At 38.8% G+C, this 18,819-nt stretch overlaps 1 protein-coding gene across 9 annotated transcripts in view; it reads right to left on the bottom strand.

The window, feature by feature from the left end:
• Positions 1 to 3,510: 3,510 nt before the first annotated feature.
• EPRS1 (glutamyl-prolyl-tRNA synthetase 1) overlaps positions 3,511 to 18,819 on the bottom strand; it is a 61,069-nt gene continuing 45,760 nt past the window's right edge. For all 9 annotated transcript variants that reach the window (XM_007064743.4, XM_043543631.1, XM_043543634.1 and 6 more), the window contains 7 exons: positions 16,628 to 16,783; positions 16,297 to 16,494; positions 15,623 to 15,796; positions 10,373 to 10,533; positions 8,915 to 8,993; positions 4,638 to 4,702; positions 3,511 to 3,877 (listed from right to left, as the gene is read on the bottom strand). In XM_007064743.4, the coding sequence (XP_007064805.2) occupies positions 3,727 to 3,877; positions 4,638 to 4,702; positions 8,915 to 8,993; positions 10,373 to 10,533; positions 15,623 to 15,796; positions 16,297 to 16,494; positions 16,628 to 16,783 (984 nt within the window). In that variant the 3' untranslated portion in view covers positions 3,511 to 3,726. The remainder of the gene's footprint in view (positions 3,878 to 4,637; positions 4,703 to 8,914; positions 8,994 to 10,372; positions 10,534 to 15,622; positions 15,797 to 16,296; positions 16,495 to 16,627; positions 16,784 to 18,819) is intronic.

Genomic DNA, 18,819 nt, shown 5'->3' with positions numbered 1-18,819 from the left:
TCTCATCTCTGATCAAAATAACTGAATGCATGCTGCCCCTTTAATCAAAATAATTGATAATCGGTGTCACACCTATGAGATCACTAAAAGCGATGGGCAGAACCAAGGAAAGGCAACCTGGATGCAGCTTCCATATTTTAGAACGTCTTCTAACATTTGAACCAACCTTTAGAGCGGATACCCTGGGGCACTTCAGCAGGAGCTTGAGGATGTTCAGCAACTTGCTGGTATGCATCCTTACTAATGTAACTTTTGCTCTATTTGATCTTCCGTGTCGTTCTTCTGTCTCACTCGTCACCTGATGGTTATGGGCAGCTGTGCTTCTCAACCTCTGCAAGATTGTGCACTTTGGTTCCACTGCTAACCTGCCCTTCCAATCCCGATTCCCACCTCTGGTAACCCTACCTATACTGGGATTTCTGAAAGTCCTTGGAAGAAAAACTGCAGCTTTTTTCACTGTTCCTACAGTGGGGGGGATTCTCCAGGACTTTTAGAGCCCCTCCCTTTATGCTTCTTCAGCACCTTTACCCAGCATAGAGGGGCCAGAGTGGGGATAAGAATTTCACCCCCAATATCAAATTGATGGGAGGATTAGGGCATCTAAGGACACCTATAGTGCAAAAAACTCAACCTCAACGTCATTACTAGTGTCTCCATAGCAACCAGTCTAACAAGTTCAACAACTAGTTTACCAGAAAAGGTTGGAGATACGGAGGATTTATCCCCAGAAATCTTTGGTGCCAGGAGGAATAAAAGGTGCTACCAGGGATGATTCTTCTATATCTTTATGCCACACTGATCTAGTCGCAAAAGAAAATTGATTTGATCTCAGCCAAAAAAATTCTATGCTTTGTGAATAGGTTTCAGTTGCCAGTAAGTACAGTCATATATTGCAGTCTGACGCAATACCTGATCCTCATCTTTTCTGCACTATTTGAAAAGACCGTATCTTCTCCCCCACTAATCCCATGTACAGCAATTCTATATTCTGCTCTCAGGCGCTTTATTTTCAAGCTGTGCAAAAAATTGGCAGACCCTCAGCCTGTCTTCTAAGCTCCATCACAGAGGCTGATAGTTGAAAGCAGGAACAGTGCTAACCAAACAAGCTATTAATGGATTATAATACAATATTTCGAATTTGATCTAAAATCCAGTTTCCATATACATTAGTTTGAGTCCAGAATCATAATCAAATGGCAAGTTTTACAACAAATATAATTAGAACTTTATAATGTGGCAGGCACTGTGTCCTCATATGCATCTATTCTATAACAGTGTGGATCTCCCAATTCCAATTGGAGCCTCTGGGCACTACAGCAATAAATATTATATCTTACTGGGTAGATTCCTGCAAGGACAACATAGATATGAATTGTTGCATATGTCAAGATCAACTGCAACTTTAAAAATGACTCAACATAGAACATCCACAGTTACGTCAGATAGGGGGTTTTTGTGGAGGGCAAGGGATTTTGGAAATGGGATAGATACAAATACTTCAAGAGCATAAGACAACCATTGACCGACAGGGATTAGGAAGATACTTTGTTCTGAGCAGTTTACAATTGTCCACATAAAACACCCCCACAAACAAACAACTTACCCTGAAACCTGGTACTGACCACTATCAGAGACAATACTACACTAGATGTACCACTGATTTGATCTGACATTGCAATTACTATGTTCACGTGAAAACTACTTAGTGTATATGTATTTCTAGCCAATCCATTTTTAAGTTTAAATACAAATAGTACCCCATATCCCACTGATGCATGAAGCAGCACATGCCATCACCATCTCCTGATTGCTATAATTCTGCAAAAAACAAAACCATGGGGCTTGATTTCAAAGTTTTATCAGCATAATTTTCTCTTGAGCGGAGAACTTGTCAGATGTACTCGAAAGAGAATTTTCCCATTGTTTGAAATAGTATGGAAGAAACAGTAATTGGTACATACATGTACTTCTAGGAGGCTCCATACAGTGAGAAATCTGGCTGGTCTCCCATAAAAAAAAGCCACTGTATTGTACTCAGTCATTTTGAATAAGAGACCAAATCACGGATCCGCATGAAGTGGAAATAGCATTTCACTCCCTTTTGAAAAGCTGAGAAGGCTATAAAAGTTTGGGGATAAGGCTCTAAGTGAGTTTTGCATCTAAGATTGCCAGAGTTCACATTTTTATGCATGAGAAATAACCCCAATCAATTTGGAACATAGGAGACACATGCAGAAGACAAGCCTGTGGGAGGGTAAAACTCCAGTTTAAGTTTGCTGAGTTTTTGTCTGATTCTCCCTCCAGGATGCTGGGTTTGGAAGCCAAGGCTGCCAAGGATTCACAGGAATGTAATGGACAAGCCCACTGAGCCTGTGCCATCTGAACTGCACTCCTAGCCACTTTCTCCACCCTGGCAGCTTAGTTTTTGTGAGCCATGTTACCACTGGCTAATTCCTCCCTCCCTCCGATATATCAGAGCCCTATCGTGAAGGGAAGGTGCACGGGAAACTGGTGCAAGAAGCAGATTTTCACTCAGAAGTGTCAGAGCAGGGAGCATCTCGCTGGCTCCACCCACTCTTCACACCAAAGGACTGAACTGCAACCAACTTAAGACTAAAGGAGTACTTGTGGCACCTTAGAGACTAACCAGTTTATTTGAGCATGAGCTTTCGTGAGCTACAGCTCACTTCATCGGATGCATAGCATATCGTGGAAACTGCAGAAGACATTATATACACACAGAGACCATGAAACAAAACTTCCTCCCACCCCACTCTCCTGCTGGTAACAGCTTATCTAAAGTGATCATCAAGTAGGGCCATTTCCAGCACAAATCCAGGTTCTCTCACCCTTCCCCCCGCCCCCCCCCCACACACAAACTCACTCTCCTGCTGGTAATAGCCCATCCCTCTTTGAAACCTCTCTTTATAATGCGCATGATAATCAAGGTGGGTCATTTCCAGCACTAATCCAGGTTTTCTCACCCCCCCCCCCACCACACCCCCCTCCAAAAACCACACACACAAACTCACTCTCCTGCTGGCAATAGCTCATCTTACAATGTGCACAGCAATCAAGGTGGGCCATTTCCAGCATAAATCCAAGTTTAACCAGAACGTCTTGGGGGGGGTTTGTAGGAAAAAAACAAGGGGAGATAGGCTACCTTGCATAATGACTTATGGAACAGAAATTAAGTGTGTTGTTCAAAGCCAGGCACCTAGCAAGTTAGTGGCAAGTATGGTTTCGAATTCCTAGCTCCCAGTCCTTTGCTATAACTAAACCATATCACTTTACAATATACAAACACTCCGCATGGTGCAGAGTAGTTTAACCATTACCCTGGATTAGTTACATCATCTACAACACTTCAGGTTTTTCCTCACAGATCTGTGTTTTGCATACATGAAAGCACACTCACTCTCCATAACCAAAAGAGAAACCAAGCAACGAAAACCCAAATCTTTCCACTAACACAAAATAAAACACAAAAATAAAGATAGAACCACTTTATAGCTCACAATACGTATTTATTATTAGAGATGTTTACAGAAAAGTCTCAGCAATACTGCTAATCTAAGACTGACTGGGGTTTTTTTTATGCTTTCTTATGGCTTTGTTTTTTGAATTATTTAAAAAGTCACAAAACTGATAAGATCTGGGGAGATTTCAGTCTTATTAAAAAAAGTTGAGTTCAGAAATAAGGAACAAGGTGTTTTTGCTAGTAACTTAGTAACTACGACCAAAGACGGTGTAGAACTTGGCAGGGTTCTTGCCACAGACACATTTAGCTCCCTGCTGCAGCTCGCAGAGAGGTTTGAAGGGGATGCAGAGACTTTTTGCTCCCATCGATGGGGCACCAGGTTCAAGATCTTGATCCCTGAAACAGAAAACAAATTTAATATTCTTAATTCCCAAAAGAATTACAAGAAAGAAATCTCACACACAGTGATTACTTCATTGGGTAAAAACTTTGGGGCTAAGGGAGTAATAATGCCCTGTCTTGTAGTACAAGATAAGACCCAAGAGTGAGAATCCTATGTGGAGAGTCTCTCTAAAGCAGTGATACTCAGACCGAGGCTCGTGAGCCGCAAGTAGCTCTTTAATGCGCCTCCTGTGGGTCTTTGCAGCACATGATATTAAAACATTGTGTGATTTAATTATTAACCAATCAGGATGTTTTTACTACGTTATTAACCAGGCTGTCCCTAGCCTCTGTTTGCCAGAAGCTGGGAATGGACGACAGGGGATGGATCACTTTATGATTATCTGTTCTGTTCATTCCCTCTGAAGCACCTGGCATTGGCCACTTTTGGAAGACAGGATACTGGGCTAGATGGACCTTCAGTCTGACCCAGCGTGGCTGTTCTTACATTCTAACCAATTGTAGTTGATAAAACAACAATACTTGGTCAGCTACTTTGCTGTGAGAATAATTTATAGTAATTAGTAAATGAAACTATGAATTCACACTTCTGTGGCTCTTTTGGATAATGTTGATCGCTAATTTTGCTCCTGAACCACTGAGGTCTGAGTATCACTGCTCTACATGAATGTTACTTTCATGTTGTTTTATACTCAGATACCCAACTTGAAAGTTAAATGTAAATTCTCTTAAATTCAACAGTTACACAGTTTACCTGGCAGTAGTTTTCTTGATCCAGTCCTCACACTCGATTTCCCCACAAAAGGGAATCTGCACAATCTGAAATGAAAGAAAGATGCAGAGTTTATACAGTGAAAGCAAACAGGCATTATTTTAGGAGCGACTCCCAAACCCTACCATTATAGGTCTAACACTTCAGACATTGAAGACCAGATTTTTGATAGTGCTCAGCACCCACAACAGGAATCAGATTTTCAAAAGAGTACAGTGGGAGTGGTTGAATGCGAAGCACTTTTGACAATCTGGCTGCATAATCATGCCTAAATGAGCTGGTAGGTGGACAGTTCTGAAAGTCTGACATCCTTTTATTGTCAAGCAGAATTTTTAGACTGCAGGTAAACTACTCATTTTACAAAGTTAGCTCATAGAATCAAAGAAATGTAGGGCTGCATCTAGTCCAGCCCCCTGCCACATTCTAAACAGGAAAGGTTCAGCTTAACCACAATCAAAGGTAAAATTAACACACTTCAAAAGGGTTTTTATAGCCTTTTCATCCTGAAAATATACAGCGACAGTTGCCCCTTTGTAGTGAAATGCAGTAGAACTCTAGTGTAAGCTCACAGCAGAATTTGAAGAGTGATGGTTGCTAGCTTATTAGAAATTTACCAACACGATATTTTTACATCTATGAAAAGGTGTCCAAAAATTTCCTCCTTCTAGCTCTGGATATCCAGGCTATTTTTTTTTAAAGAAAAAAATAAATCTCAATTCCCGTATCTCTACTGGATTATAGAGCAACACCTATTTACATACTTTAAAGAAATGCTTTCCCAATGAAGTTTCCCATTATAATTTTTAGGATCAGTGCTATACATTCATATTTTCTGAGGAATAACATTATGAAGGGACTTATTTCAGTATTTTCATTAAGGTAAAGAGAACTGTCACCAGCATATTTTCTTCTTACATAAGCAGTAAGAAGGAACATTGGATAGACAAGACAAGATATTAAGCACTGAGGCAGTACAAGATGCAGTAAGCATACCATTAAATTATTTTTAACCACTTCAGCCCATTTAAATTGTTCAGTATTTCTAAACTTAACAGGGCAGCAAATTTCTGTTTCAGAGGTCCAACAGTTCTAGGTTTTCCAGGGATGTTTCACTCAATTTCTTCACTTCATGTACTTTAACAGTAGCAGTTAGGAAGTGTTACTGTAAAGCGAAGAAGACTATTTTTAAAAGATTATGGAAAACTGAGGCAAAGACTACAGCTGAAAGGGACAGTTGCTAAAATGTCAAGAAGTCTTAAGTGCACATTTGCTCCACATACTCCTGTTATTTTGGTTTTCCTCACCAGAAGCCTAAATAAAATTGTTGTGCTGTGTTATGCTACAAGAAACAACTTCTTCTTTACACAAAACTCCCATTTAGACTTCGGTGCAATATACATTTTTATTAGCTTCTTTCATTTTCTGCAATTTGGAGGAGGGACTAGTAAGCGTCTAATGTGAGTGCCGAATATTCCGTGCTTGTATTAATCTTTCTGGTTTACTAAATGTGGGTTTTACTTAAGAGCTGTTTTAGATCGTTCATGCAGCTTTTATTAAACTTTGCATGTAGTTATTACTGAAGACACAAAAGCAAAGAAGTCCACATCTCAAAGATTTTATGGTCTAAGGGGTTAATCACACTAAATACAGGAAAACATGGGAAATTAGCTTGGGAAATCTCCTTTTAGACTGTGGTCAATGCAACATAGTGAGGTTTTAATTAAGAGAGATTTGAATAAGAGGGTTTCCGTGAAAAACTACTACTTTTATATATGTTACCTGCTTTGTACAATAATATATAAAAACGGACATAAACATTCATACATACACACACGATGAAGTGCCTCAAACTTTTATTCTTTAGATCTAGGTACTCAGATAAGCGCTTGTAACTTCAGAGGTGGAACATTTACTTTTCTAAATCAAAGATGTTCACTACACTGCTTCTTTTCCATGTCATAAAGTGCAACTACTTTAGATGTTTTATTTACAAGTTTGAAATCTATGATCTAGTACTATCCCAGATGCAGAGCTAGCTAGGTTATTGATTTCTCATGGTGCTCTCCAGCATCTGCTTCTGAATAAGTGAAAGGAGGTGGGCTGTTCAAGGTTGGACATTGCTCCCTTCCCAGATCATCTTCACAGAAGTAAGAGCTATTGTGATTTGGGTCTTTGAGGTGGGAGGAAATGTCCGCGGATCCTGGAGAGCCATTAATCCATAATGATAATTTGCTCGCAATACAATTATGTTTATATTTTTGCTTTTTATGGATTTTTTTCCTTAGCTTATTTTGTAACTAAGGCTATGTTTACACTACAGCCTATGTCGTCAAAATTTATGTCACTCAAGGGTGTGAATATTCCACTCCTCTGAGCAATATAAATTACACCAACATAAGCGTTCGTGTGCACAGTACTGTGTCGGCAGGAGAGCTTCTCCTGTAGACCTCGCTTCTGCCACTCGCGGAGGTGGGTTTTTTTTATGCTGACGGGAGAGCTCTCTCCTGTCAGCATAGAGTGTCTTCACCAGATGTACTGCAGCTGTATTGGACAGCTGTGCCACTGCAGGGCTGTATGTATAGATATATCCTAAGTTTACCACATTGCCCAACATTTTGGGAAAGCCTCTGTTTTTCACGTCTCTCCTTTGTTCTGTAGGCCACCAGGGGCCAAGGGTAGTTTTTAAAAGCATAAACTGATGTTGCATCAATATATAATAAAATCATTGTGATTATTTGTGGGACAAAGAGGTCTTTATACTTAACATCAGGTAAGCCAAGCCAGCTTTTGGAAAGGGTTTGCATTAGTGAAATGTTACTTCAGAACCAGCAGGCTGAGTGCAAAAATCTTTTTGAGAAGGTCCAAAATAACTTGACATATATTTAGCTTCTGGGGTGATGGCAAATCAGATGTGGTTTTTTTTTGTTTTTTTAACCACCATATTTAGGGAGCAAACATATACCCCAATCAAGGTCAGGGTCCCTATTGTGCTAGTTGCTGTACTGACAGAGAGTCCGTCTCCTCTCTGAAGAGTTTACAATCTAATTTAAGACAATATGCAAATGAGATTGCGTGACACAAGTTACAGGAAAAAAGATTAGGGGGGTGGGTGGCGGTGAGAGTAATGCATGAGTTAGCTCATAATTTTATTTTTTTCTATTCAACATAAATCCCACTGGCCCTGTACCTAACCCTTAAAGGACATGTTCAGCAAGAGTGTATGGTTATTTTCAGAGCAGAGCCAAATTGGCATCCCACTTTTTTTTTTTTTTTAAAACACTTTTTTCTTTTGCATTATTTCTTAGTTGCAGTCTTGCACCAATAGTGATTCTTAGTTGTTAACGAGATGCAGTCTTCAAGAACATTTATTCAAATGTTTTCACATGCTGGGGGATCTGGGTAATAGAACTTCAGGGATAGGATTTCCTTAAGTCAATCAATGGTAGTTCAATGTGCACCTCATGGGAAGAATAACACACTTCTTAAACATTAAAAATACAGTCTTAATTGCTGATTTAGACTTCAACTGCTCCACCAAAAACTTTAATTTTTTCATAAGTTGCTAGTGCCCTTACCACAGAATTTAATATAAAACTCAGTCCTGTTACATCATCAGTTATTCTGATCATCAATCTTAACTTCTTGATGCCCAGCACCTGTCAATGCACTCAATGCTTCTGATGAGGTTAGAAAGGTCAGTTTTCTTTGACACAAGTAGTACGTACTTTGGACTCCTGGAATGCAGTTATAATGTCTTTTTTAACACCATTTGTAGGGGAATAATTATAGTATCTTATCTTAATCCAAATAAAAGATATTTGCATTAAGATCTGCTACGGTCACTTCCTGCTGAAAAAACAGTACACTCATTTTAAATAAATGATGCCGTTTGTAACAGATATGTAAAGTTTCCCGCAGTGGCCTTGTCACCTCTAATGCCTGAACATAATATTTTAAAGACTAGTAGCGTGGAAAATCTTAATCAAAACTGTGCTTTAGTATAGCAGATGGCAACCGCAACTACTGCAGCATTTGGGAAAGTTACAGTTTGTTGCCAACCTCTCCATGAAAAGTTCCCAGTGTGTAAGCAAATTTGATTAAACTACCAAGCACCCTTTCAAATAGTAATAATGCATTTATTTAGGCTGTGAAAGCATCTGATCTCCAACTGGCCTGTAATGGATAGGAAAATGTGTGTCCTGTTTTAACAATGTTGCAAGACACTTATTCAGACTTCAGTGTATTCGGAACCTCCTTACCTTTCCCGCTTCAAGTTCTTTTTGAAAATCTTCCATAGTATTGGCCACCACCATATGATTTGTTAGGTCTTCAAAAGCTCTAAGACAAGAAAAGAAATTTAGTAAAGACAGACATGAGTATTCATCTTCTAAATGAAGTTACCATCTGAAGCAATTGTGCCGAGCCACCAAACACCAAATTACAAGAGAAAAAGTACAAAGACTGTAGAATCTTGTTAATCAGGATATTCTTCTACAGCTTGTGTTTCCAAAAGAAGAAATTCTGATGAATTAAAAGGTATTTCTCTCCAGGCTGTTGCAGTTCCATCACACTATTAGACAAGCCCAAAGGTTTGGGAGATGGCACTACTATTTGGTTTGCAACAGGACTGAGGATATTGTCTGAGAGAGTACAGCAGGGGCATCTGCAATATACTCAGCCTATACAGCTGGTGCGAAAAGAACAAAATACTAGCCAAGAACAGGCAGGGAAGCATATCATATGTTTTCAGCATGTATCACGGTGTGGAGGGACTGAAAACTTTGGCAGAATCAGCAGGAGATGAAGTCACAGAAAAGTTAAGCATCACCATCAGATCACCTCAGAGATGCACCAGTTAACCAGGAAATCAACTTAAGACTGTTGTAACTGAGTGGAGGGTACTATAATAATGCTTGAAAGCTAAACCTAACTATAGCGGAAATCAAATCTCATTTACCTCTTTTGGTTAGATCATTTTCTGACATTCAAATACCTTAGTCAACTGCAACTCCAAATATAAACAGGTTTATATCAAGGATGACCTTATAAGGTCTTCAAATCAGAATAGCAGGACTGCCTTTACCATACTTGACAACCCTGCACCTCTCCCATACAGGCCTCAAGAATATGAAACAATCATATTCTTATGCATCACCTTATTACAGAGATTTGCCATACGCAGTAACTTCAGATAAAATTTTCAAAAGGGCTTCAATGATTTAAGAGCCTACGTAGCAGTGAAAGTCAATATGAAAGTGTTACTCATTTTTGAAAATGGAACTTGGGTGCTTTTGAAAATTTTACCTTCGAGATAGATGTAAACTCCAATATTATTATCAAAGAATTTTGTTCTTTTGAACAGATTCTCAAAACCTTCCAGCACTACAAGCCTGCACAGTAGCACTACATCAAAAAAGTACTGGGGGCTCAGTTTTAGATGTCAATACCATATGGATATTGGCAGAGGCTTAACTTGAAGATCTGAACTTGAAGTGTTGTTAACATTTGAAAATTCTATTTCACAGGCACATTTGGGAAACTTTTTGTGACAATCAGAATGAGCTTCTCAGACTGAAAAATGAAAGTGCACAGAGAAGACTTGTCTTGATGACTTTCTCCACAGTTAAATCTAAATGAGTTGAAGAAATCTCTTCTACAGTTAAAATAAAGTCGTATCAGTCACAGATGCCATATGATTTATTCCCTTTTAGACTAACCTGTTGTAAAGGTTAGCATGGATCTCCTCCAAAATGTGTCTGAGTTTATCCTCTGCCTCATGTTCTGCAAAGGTCAACTTCTGTCCTGTGTCTCTTCTGACAGCTACAAACTGACCGTTCTTCATATCTCGTGGTCCCACTTCAAGCCTGATAGGAACACCCTACAAGCAAAAATAATGCAATACAAAATTAGTGAAAACTGCAGAACCGGTCAGTCATTCTCAAGAGAGTATGGTTTCATCCACTAAGATGCTTTGTTCAGTATGGAGCCACTTGACACATGATTTTTATTTCTCTTTGTCTTGCTCTCAGACAAATCATGTGATTAACAAGAGAACTGTTTTGCTGTCTTAATACAGTACTTGGAAAAAATTCAGGATTGGGGCAAACCTAAAGCTGTATTGATTCTCAGTTTCGCCTTATCAAAATGCTATTGCAAGGTTTTTATGAACTCAAATTATGCTCATTTTATACTCTTCTGATAGTGTTTGAAACAGGAAACAGAAATAGCCTTCTTTCATTTGGATGACTCCTTCCCAGATGATGCTATACGTGTGAATTAAAGATGGCTACCTACGGGGAGTTCCATGAAAAAGCTCCCAATCTTTTGCATGCTCCTGGACTTAAGGTATTTATTTTTACTTATGTGTTTAGTACACTGTTTCTCTATGGACTGTTGAAATGGAAGCTACAAAGGACCCGTTATAGCAAATTGAAGTATCGTACAGTGTAGTATAATAAAGCGTCAAATTAAGTGTCCTTTCTTGAAACAAAAAGTAAAAACAAAATGCCTTTCAGTATGCTAAAATAAATACAATATCCCTCCCAAAACGATCTATTTAGATTTATACTTTCAGCAGCCAGTCAAGAGGGAATAATTTTTGTGGATGTGGCTGTTTACTTAACTAGCACAGGTGTTAGGCCTTTTCCTTTCTGAAAGAAATATAGATTCTCCCACAGCAAACAAAATTTTATTGTGTTCAGACAAACAATGTTGTCACAATCAATAATGCAGTGTAATCACCACTTTGTTTTCAATTGCTGGAAGTTTGACCTCCCTGAGGATAAAAGAAACTGAAAGAAAAGGATTAGAAAAACCTTTGCATACCCGTGCCCAGACTGGGTGACGAGTGATGGTGGTGGGAAAGAGAATCTGGAAAAGAACTTTGTATATACTTGTTTATCCAAGTTCCTCTTTCACATGCAACACTCCTTACCAGTGTGCTGCACCTAATGATTATTTTTTCAGGTGGTTGTTGATTTACGTGTTTGTTATGTACACTGGTATATCAGCCACATTTAGACAGTTTTAAAACATGTTTTAGACACTATTCTAACACAACTAGAACACAATTGACCTAATTACAGAGGACTGTTAAAATTACAATTGAATATAGCTTTACTAATTTATACCTAATATAACTCTTCAATAAATGATTTATTATAATTTTGGCCTGGCACAGCATGTTCAAACTGTATTACCACAAACGGTTTTTTAAAAGGTTCTTGAAAACAGCTCCACTAAATGTTAATATTGATGTTGGTAGAATACTTGAAGGCCTAAGAGAAGTTAATTGCATTATGTAACATTTTCCTTGCTTCTTAAACCTTATGACAAAGGGCCCGTGACTTCTCATACACACAGGCAGACCCCCAACTGTTTGTTCTCATTTGTGAGTTTTTACGGGTGTACTGGTAACTGCTGGAATTAGGAGTCTAAAGCAATATTTTATTGCAGGAACGTGCTGTACATATCCTTTCATTTAGGAGAGGCTGTTCAGTTTCTTGTTCCCCGTGGAAATCCAATCAGTAGGCGAAATGCCAAAGAGAGTCTAGATCCTGACCATTTTAAAACATTTTGTAAGACACCTTTGTCCAGGCTTCCACTCACTGCAGACTCTAGATGATCTTGGCATTTGATCTACAGACTAGGTTTCACGCCTTAGGGCTAGTAGTTTGATACTGATGGGTGACCTATTTTTAAGAGTGAAATGTTTACTTCTATTCCAAGCCAGATGTAAAGGTACCGAAATCCTATCAGCACCTGGCATCAAATAAACTTGTAACAATAATAGTGTTTTTTCATTTACAAAATGCCATTTGGGATTCTGGGAGAATACCCAGTATCTCCATCTCTTTGTTCTCAGGCCTGGTCTACACTACATACATACTTCCATATACCTACGTTTCTCAGGCGTGTGAAAAATCCACACTCTTGAGTGACGTAATTAGACCGAAATTAAACCTGCATGTGGACAGCACTATGTTGGTGGGAGAGCTTCTCCCAACGACACAGCCACTTCCTCTTACAGAGGTGGAGTTATTAAGCTGAAGGGAGAGCTCTCTCCTTTTGGCTTAGAGCATCTTCACCTGATGCGCTGATGTAAATTTGTAGTGTAGATCTGACTTAAGGCTGATGCACCTCATTAGTAAGAGGCATGGAAGTGGTCACATGCAGAAGTGCAGTGCTCAGCAAGTGGACACTGTAAAGCGATTGAAGAAGCCACCTTAGAAGCTACTTGCGACCTTCGCAAAGACTCAAGTCTCTTTGCGGGAGTCACACACAGCTATTGTCAAAAAACTTTTTAGACTGTAAGGTCTTTAAGGCAGGAACTCTCTCTCCCAATGTCTATATGGTGTGCAGGGCAACAGAGCAGCAAAGACACTTAGCACCTCTGGACACTGTGTAATTATACAGTATTAAGTCAGCAGGTTGGCTTCCTCCAGAACCTCAGAAGTCTCACTTGGAATTTAAGACTAGATATAACCCTGTCCCTCCGCCCCCAAAAACACACACACACACACACACACACTTCCTTCCTGGTTTGTTCATGGTGAAAAGCACTTCTTACTTTGTGAACTTAGTGGAGCTCAGCAAAATAAGTGCTGTTTTCCTGTAAATCACAGCCTTAACATTATACCATTTTCATATTCTAATATATTCTGACAAAGAAAAGTTCTCTAGAATAGCAAGCTAATGCACTGGGCTGTCTTCTCTGGATACTCAGGTTGAAATTCTACCATACTTTGCAAAGGAAAAGCAAGAGAGGCTATCACCAAACTATTTGGTAGAAGAAGTAGCAGAGATCTGTTTAAGAGGTGTCAGACTGGAATGGCATGAGTTTTGCAGACATCAAAGGAGGTCTATGAACAAAGTTGTTTGTGAAAACTCACACAGTGCCTGCCCATACCACACCAGGCTCAAGTCAGCACAAATTCCCGTCAATTTTAATTTTAAAAAATTAAAACACTTTAAAGTAGAAGTATTTATGAGTCTTGTTCCATTACTGCAACTGTAAGAGGAGGGGAAAATGGATTCCATACTGGGAGCACAAACACTCAAATGTTAAGTCTCTTACTTCTCAAAATGGCTCTGGAGTCGGATTTTAGACTGACATTTTTCATGACATTTTTGGTTGCACTTATAAATTGTTTATAAATCCTTTATAAATGGATTTTTAAGCATATCAGAAGGTATTATAAAAGGTGGTTGTACGCCAAGGTAATAATCAACCTATTGCTTCTGTTGGACTCTCTGTAACAATTAACTGTTTATTACAACCTTAACTTATTAACCTTTAACACACTACTCAGAAATGGAGCTTTAGGATAAAGTGTGACATTTTCACTCTTTAGGTGCAATGGGAGATTTTTTTCAAGGCCCATTGGATTGCACAGGAGGCTTCTACATCATCTTATACTGAAGTTTGGCATTTGAACATTTACACAAACTTCCAACTCTGATGCCACAGAGCCCCATTCTGTCTTATTTTAATTTCTCATCCCTTTCGTTATGTTGTAATATACATTATATTTAAACCCAGTTTTGAAACTTGGTCTCCTTTATTCTCTTCACTTTACAGATATCTTGTTTTATATGCAGTTACTCTGTTTTCCTGTACAAGGAGGACTGAAGCTACTTTTAACCATAGTATTTGAGTGATGAAGTAGTTGCTTTTCTGATAAATAAAAAGGATTCTTTATTTAGTGATACCATCCAAGACCATCTTGTATTTTCCATTCTGCTCAACTAGGATATCAGAAGCTAGTGTTACTCCTGGCGGAATTTTGCATAACTGTGCAATGCAGAATTTTACAGAAATTAATGTTTTTTGCACAGCATTTCTGTTCCCCCACAGAAATGGGCTGCAGTGCTGCTGGCCGCCACTAGGGGCCGCCAAATGCAGCAGAGCCCAGCTCACACACAGAAGAGACTGCCAGAGGGAGGAGAGAGCTAGAGGTTCGACAGCTGCACTCCCCCTCACGCCCTTAAGGGCGGAGGCGGCAGTGCACAAGGAACTCCGTGCAAGCCTGGGACCCAGCATCAGGCTGTTTCTCCCTCTGGATCCCGGGGCTCTGAGGGGCAGGGGAGCAGGTGTCTGGGCTGGTGGGGGCCATGGATGGGCTCTGGGAAGGGATAGATGTCTGGGCTAGGGGAGGCCCTGGGGTGGTGGTGGGGGGGACATTTGGGTGTCTCGGCTAGGGGTGGCCCTGTAGCGGGGGGGGTGGGTGCAGAGGGATGTTTGGCTGTATTGGCTGGGGGGGGGGGGGAATGTTTGGGTGGATAGGCTGGGGGCCCCCCACAGCTGGGCTCTGGGCAGGGTGGGGGTGTGAGTGTCTGGCTCCCCAGCTGGGCTCTTGAGGGAAGGGGGCAGAGAAGCAGGAACTAGGTTGTCGAAGGGGTTTCTTTAGATCTCTACTTCTGGGGGAATTTGTGTGTCATTTCCTGACAGGTATTTTGAAATAAATGATCAAAATAATTGAAACTGGCATGATTTTGTGGTGTTATTTTGATAATACAATCTGCAGATTTTAAAATATTTGTGCAGAATTTGTTTTTTGGCACAGAATTCCCCCAGGAGTATAGTGTGCTCTCACTCATCACACATGTGTTTGGCATGAGCTTTTTTTTTCCTTTTAATTGATTTAGGTATGTACCTCTCTTCCTTAACATTGCTTATAGATCATTCTGTGTTTGCACATAGAGTCAAAATTCACAAGTTCAAGACATCTCTTGTCCAAGTTAATTATTTTTTCTGGGTGAGAATCTGTCATCTCAGAAACTGCCTTTTTTCTTCAATTAGCTTTTATGAAATTTCAAGAAACACAAGTCACCAATAATTGCAGCAATTCATGCTGTATCAAAAATTAACCATTTTTCAATCGACTTTAGACAGAAAATATTTGCCTGCAGAGAATACAAAAAAGTCCACGTGAACATACATTAAGATCTACTGAAAAGAAATTTACCTTAAGCTCCCAGTGATTGAACTTCCAACCAGGTGAATAGTTGTCTCTTAAGTCAGCACGTACGCGGACATTGACACTGAGCAGCCTTTTAAGATATTCATTACATTTCTTCATCAGTGCCTCTTTGTCCTCTTCGGAAAGTGTATTTGTGATGCCACAAGGAATAATTACAACCTGTGACATGATGCAAGTTAAAAGAAAAAGATACATACAGTAATGGAAAAAGTTGTTCCCAATTATTGTAATGTACCATACCAAAAATACCAAAAGACAATCAACCTTAAAGTGTTGAGTTTAAGGATGTGGAAGGTTTAAGGAGACAGTGTTGTGGTGCTAAATCTGGTTAACATCTTTCGAAACCCCCTATCTAAGAAACTTTTTTGCCAAGTATTACAAATAATCTAATTTTGGGTAGATAGAAAATTTAGAAGATATAGCTTGTCTGTCACAAGGAATATAACTTGAGAACCAACCTGATAAACTCTTACTGACTGCATACAGAATGCTCTACAAGTATTATTTTCAGTACCCCTACATTAAAAAGAGTTCTTTTCGTCAGGCACCCAATAGGAAATATTGATTAATCCCATTGCAAGACAGGAAAGGAAAAAGGTGAGGTACTTTGAAGTAAAGTTCTGCCATATGAACCAATTAGACAAGTCATTTTTACACACCTGAACACAAGCTACCCGAGGTGGTAGCACCAAGCCCATATTATCCCCATGGATCAATGTCATCACGCCAATGGTCCGAGTCGAAATTCCCCAGGAGTTTTGATAGGCGAACTGTTTTTCTCCTGGTATCTTGGGATCTTCAAACACAATCTCAAACATCTTTGAAAAATTCTGCCCCAGATGGTGCGATGTTGCTCCCTGAAACCGACACATATAGAAGTCTCTGCTCAATAGAAATTTACAATGACTGCTAAGTATAAGGTCAGCAACATTCCTTTTTGCTGTCCTTTCTTTCAAAAATACTGAAAAAAATGTATGCATTAATATATACCTGGATAGCTCTTCCACTGGCAGATACATACGCTTCCACAGTGGTTGTATAGTCTCCACCTGCAAACTTCTCTTTTTCAGTCTTTCTTCCTTTCACAATAGGTATTGCCAGGAGTTCTTCATACACCCGAGCATACAGATCAAGAATCTGCAATACCTGTGATTAAAACCTTTAAGTTACTTCAGTGATTTGGAGTTACTCTTCAAACATTTTCTAAATCCAAAATATTACTGAATGGCGTGACTGGCCTACAACTGCATAAAAACCTGAACATCCTACTTGTCTCTTCTCTTCAAATAAAACTAAAGATCAATTTTATTTTTTACTCATTTCGAGGTTTTGCAGATGTTTTCTGTAAAACAAAATATTTAAGCCTAGAAACCATTAAACAAAAAGGGTCATTATTACAGAGGTGTCAGACTCCATATGTGATTAAGTGCAAAACAGAAGTCAAAACAGGGATTCAAACCTTATTATATTTGAAGATATGGCATATCATCCCTAAAACTGCAGCACTTACAGTTTGTGCACGCAATGTATATTGAAAACTGAATATATTAACTTGCTTGAGAGTTATAATTAATTATAAGTTGATCCTTTAAGAAACTGAGAATCCTGTGTCACTCTTCTTTATATACTAACTTCACATTTATTCCACTCCAAGCCTATTCATATCCATGATTCTCTATGCTCTCCTCCCTCACTCAATCAGTCACACATTCACTTTGCCTGACCCCTTTTGCATCATTTAGGCTATGCAAAGCAGCTGTAAACCAACTTAACTGGCCACCCAATCCTAGCTGCTTTGCACTGCTCAAGAGCATCTCAAAACAGCCAGAGAGCAGGACAAATCTGGCCCTAAAGAGATTAAGATAAAAGATGTGATGTGAACATTTCCAGGTAGTTAAACCTCACTGAGATGTCATGCACATGATATACTTGAACAAATAAAGTTGTGTAGGCCAGGAAGGATTGATTTAAAAATCAACAATTTTAATAATTACTTAAATCGGCAAGCAGGAAATCTTGATTAAAATCATCAATTTTAATTATTTTGGATTTGTACTTTTTAATTATTTTTCTAAAGGAAGATTGATAACCATTAAAACATGTTGATTTGCAGCTACACATAGCCTTTACACTAAATTTAGTACTACTTTTTGCTAACCAGGAGTATACACCATATCAATAATATTTAAGAAATTATATAGCCTAACTTTTTACTAGATTAAAATTTCATTGTCATTTGTGTCAAGACCAATTTGACTAGAAATTCAAATTCAATTAAAATGTATTAAACCAGCATTTTAAGTTTTTTTTAAAGTAAATAAAACTACCTTAAATATGCTGAATGCATCAGAAAAAAGTTTATTAACGGATAACTGATTTATTAAAACAAAGGAAGATACATTATCTGTAGCTCGTGATCTGAACTTATTATATCTCATCACCACTGTTCCCTCTAAGCTGTATGCGTGCACACACAGATCCTAAACCCCGCGTGCCCAAAAATTTGCACAGAAGAAATTTTTTGCACACACAGCCTGTCAAAAATTAGAGGGAACATTGCTTGTCACCCAGTCCTTCAAGATTCGATAAACTAGTAGATCTAAGCCTCCTACACCTAGTTTTCATGCATAGAATGGAAGAGGAAAACAAGCTTTTCTGCTTTTTCAACTCCCAATCAATTTCTTAACTTTGAATGAACAAGTCATTGAACTGAACAGTTGAAGAGGCGGCTATTGCAGTCAAAAGCTGGGTTAGCGCTTCAACAAACTGGTTGTAGGTGATTAGCCAGCAAATTTTTACTAGCTTAATATCATGTTTTGTATTGAGTATAAATTATTTCAAATAGATAAAGTAGAACCTCAGAGTTACGAACACCTGGGGAATAGAGGTTGTTCATAACTCTGAACAAAACGTTATGGTTGTTCTTTCAAAAGTTTACAACTGAACATTGACTTAATATAGCTTTGAAACTTTACTACGCAGAAGAAAAATGTAAACTACTAAAAAATAATTTAAATATAATAAATATTGTACTATATTTGCTTTTTTTTTGGTCGCTGCTGTTGCCTGATTATGTACATCCGGTTCCAAATGAGGTGTCTGGTTGACTGGTCAGGTTATAACTCTGGTGTTCGTAACACCAAGGTTCTACTCAGAGTTTAGGCTTTAACATAGGTTGTCAT

The sequence above is a fragment of the Chelonia mydas genome, chromosome 3, assembly GCF_015237465.2.
Source record: "Chelonia mydas isolate rCheMyd1 chromosome 3, rCheMyd1.pri.v2, whole genome shotgun sequence".
Lineage (NCBI taxonomy): Eukaryota > Metazoa > Chordata > Testudines > Cheloniidae > Chelonia > Chelonia mydas.
This window is presented reverse-complemented; position numbering and strand designations above follow the sequence as displayed.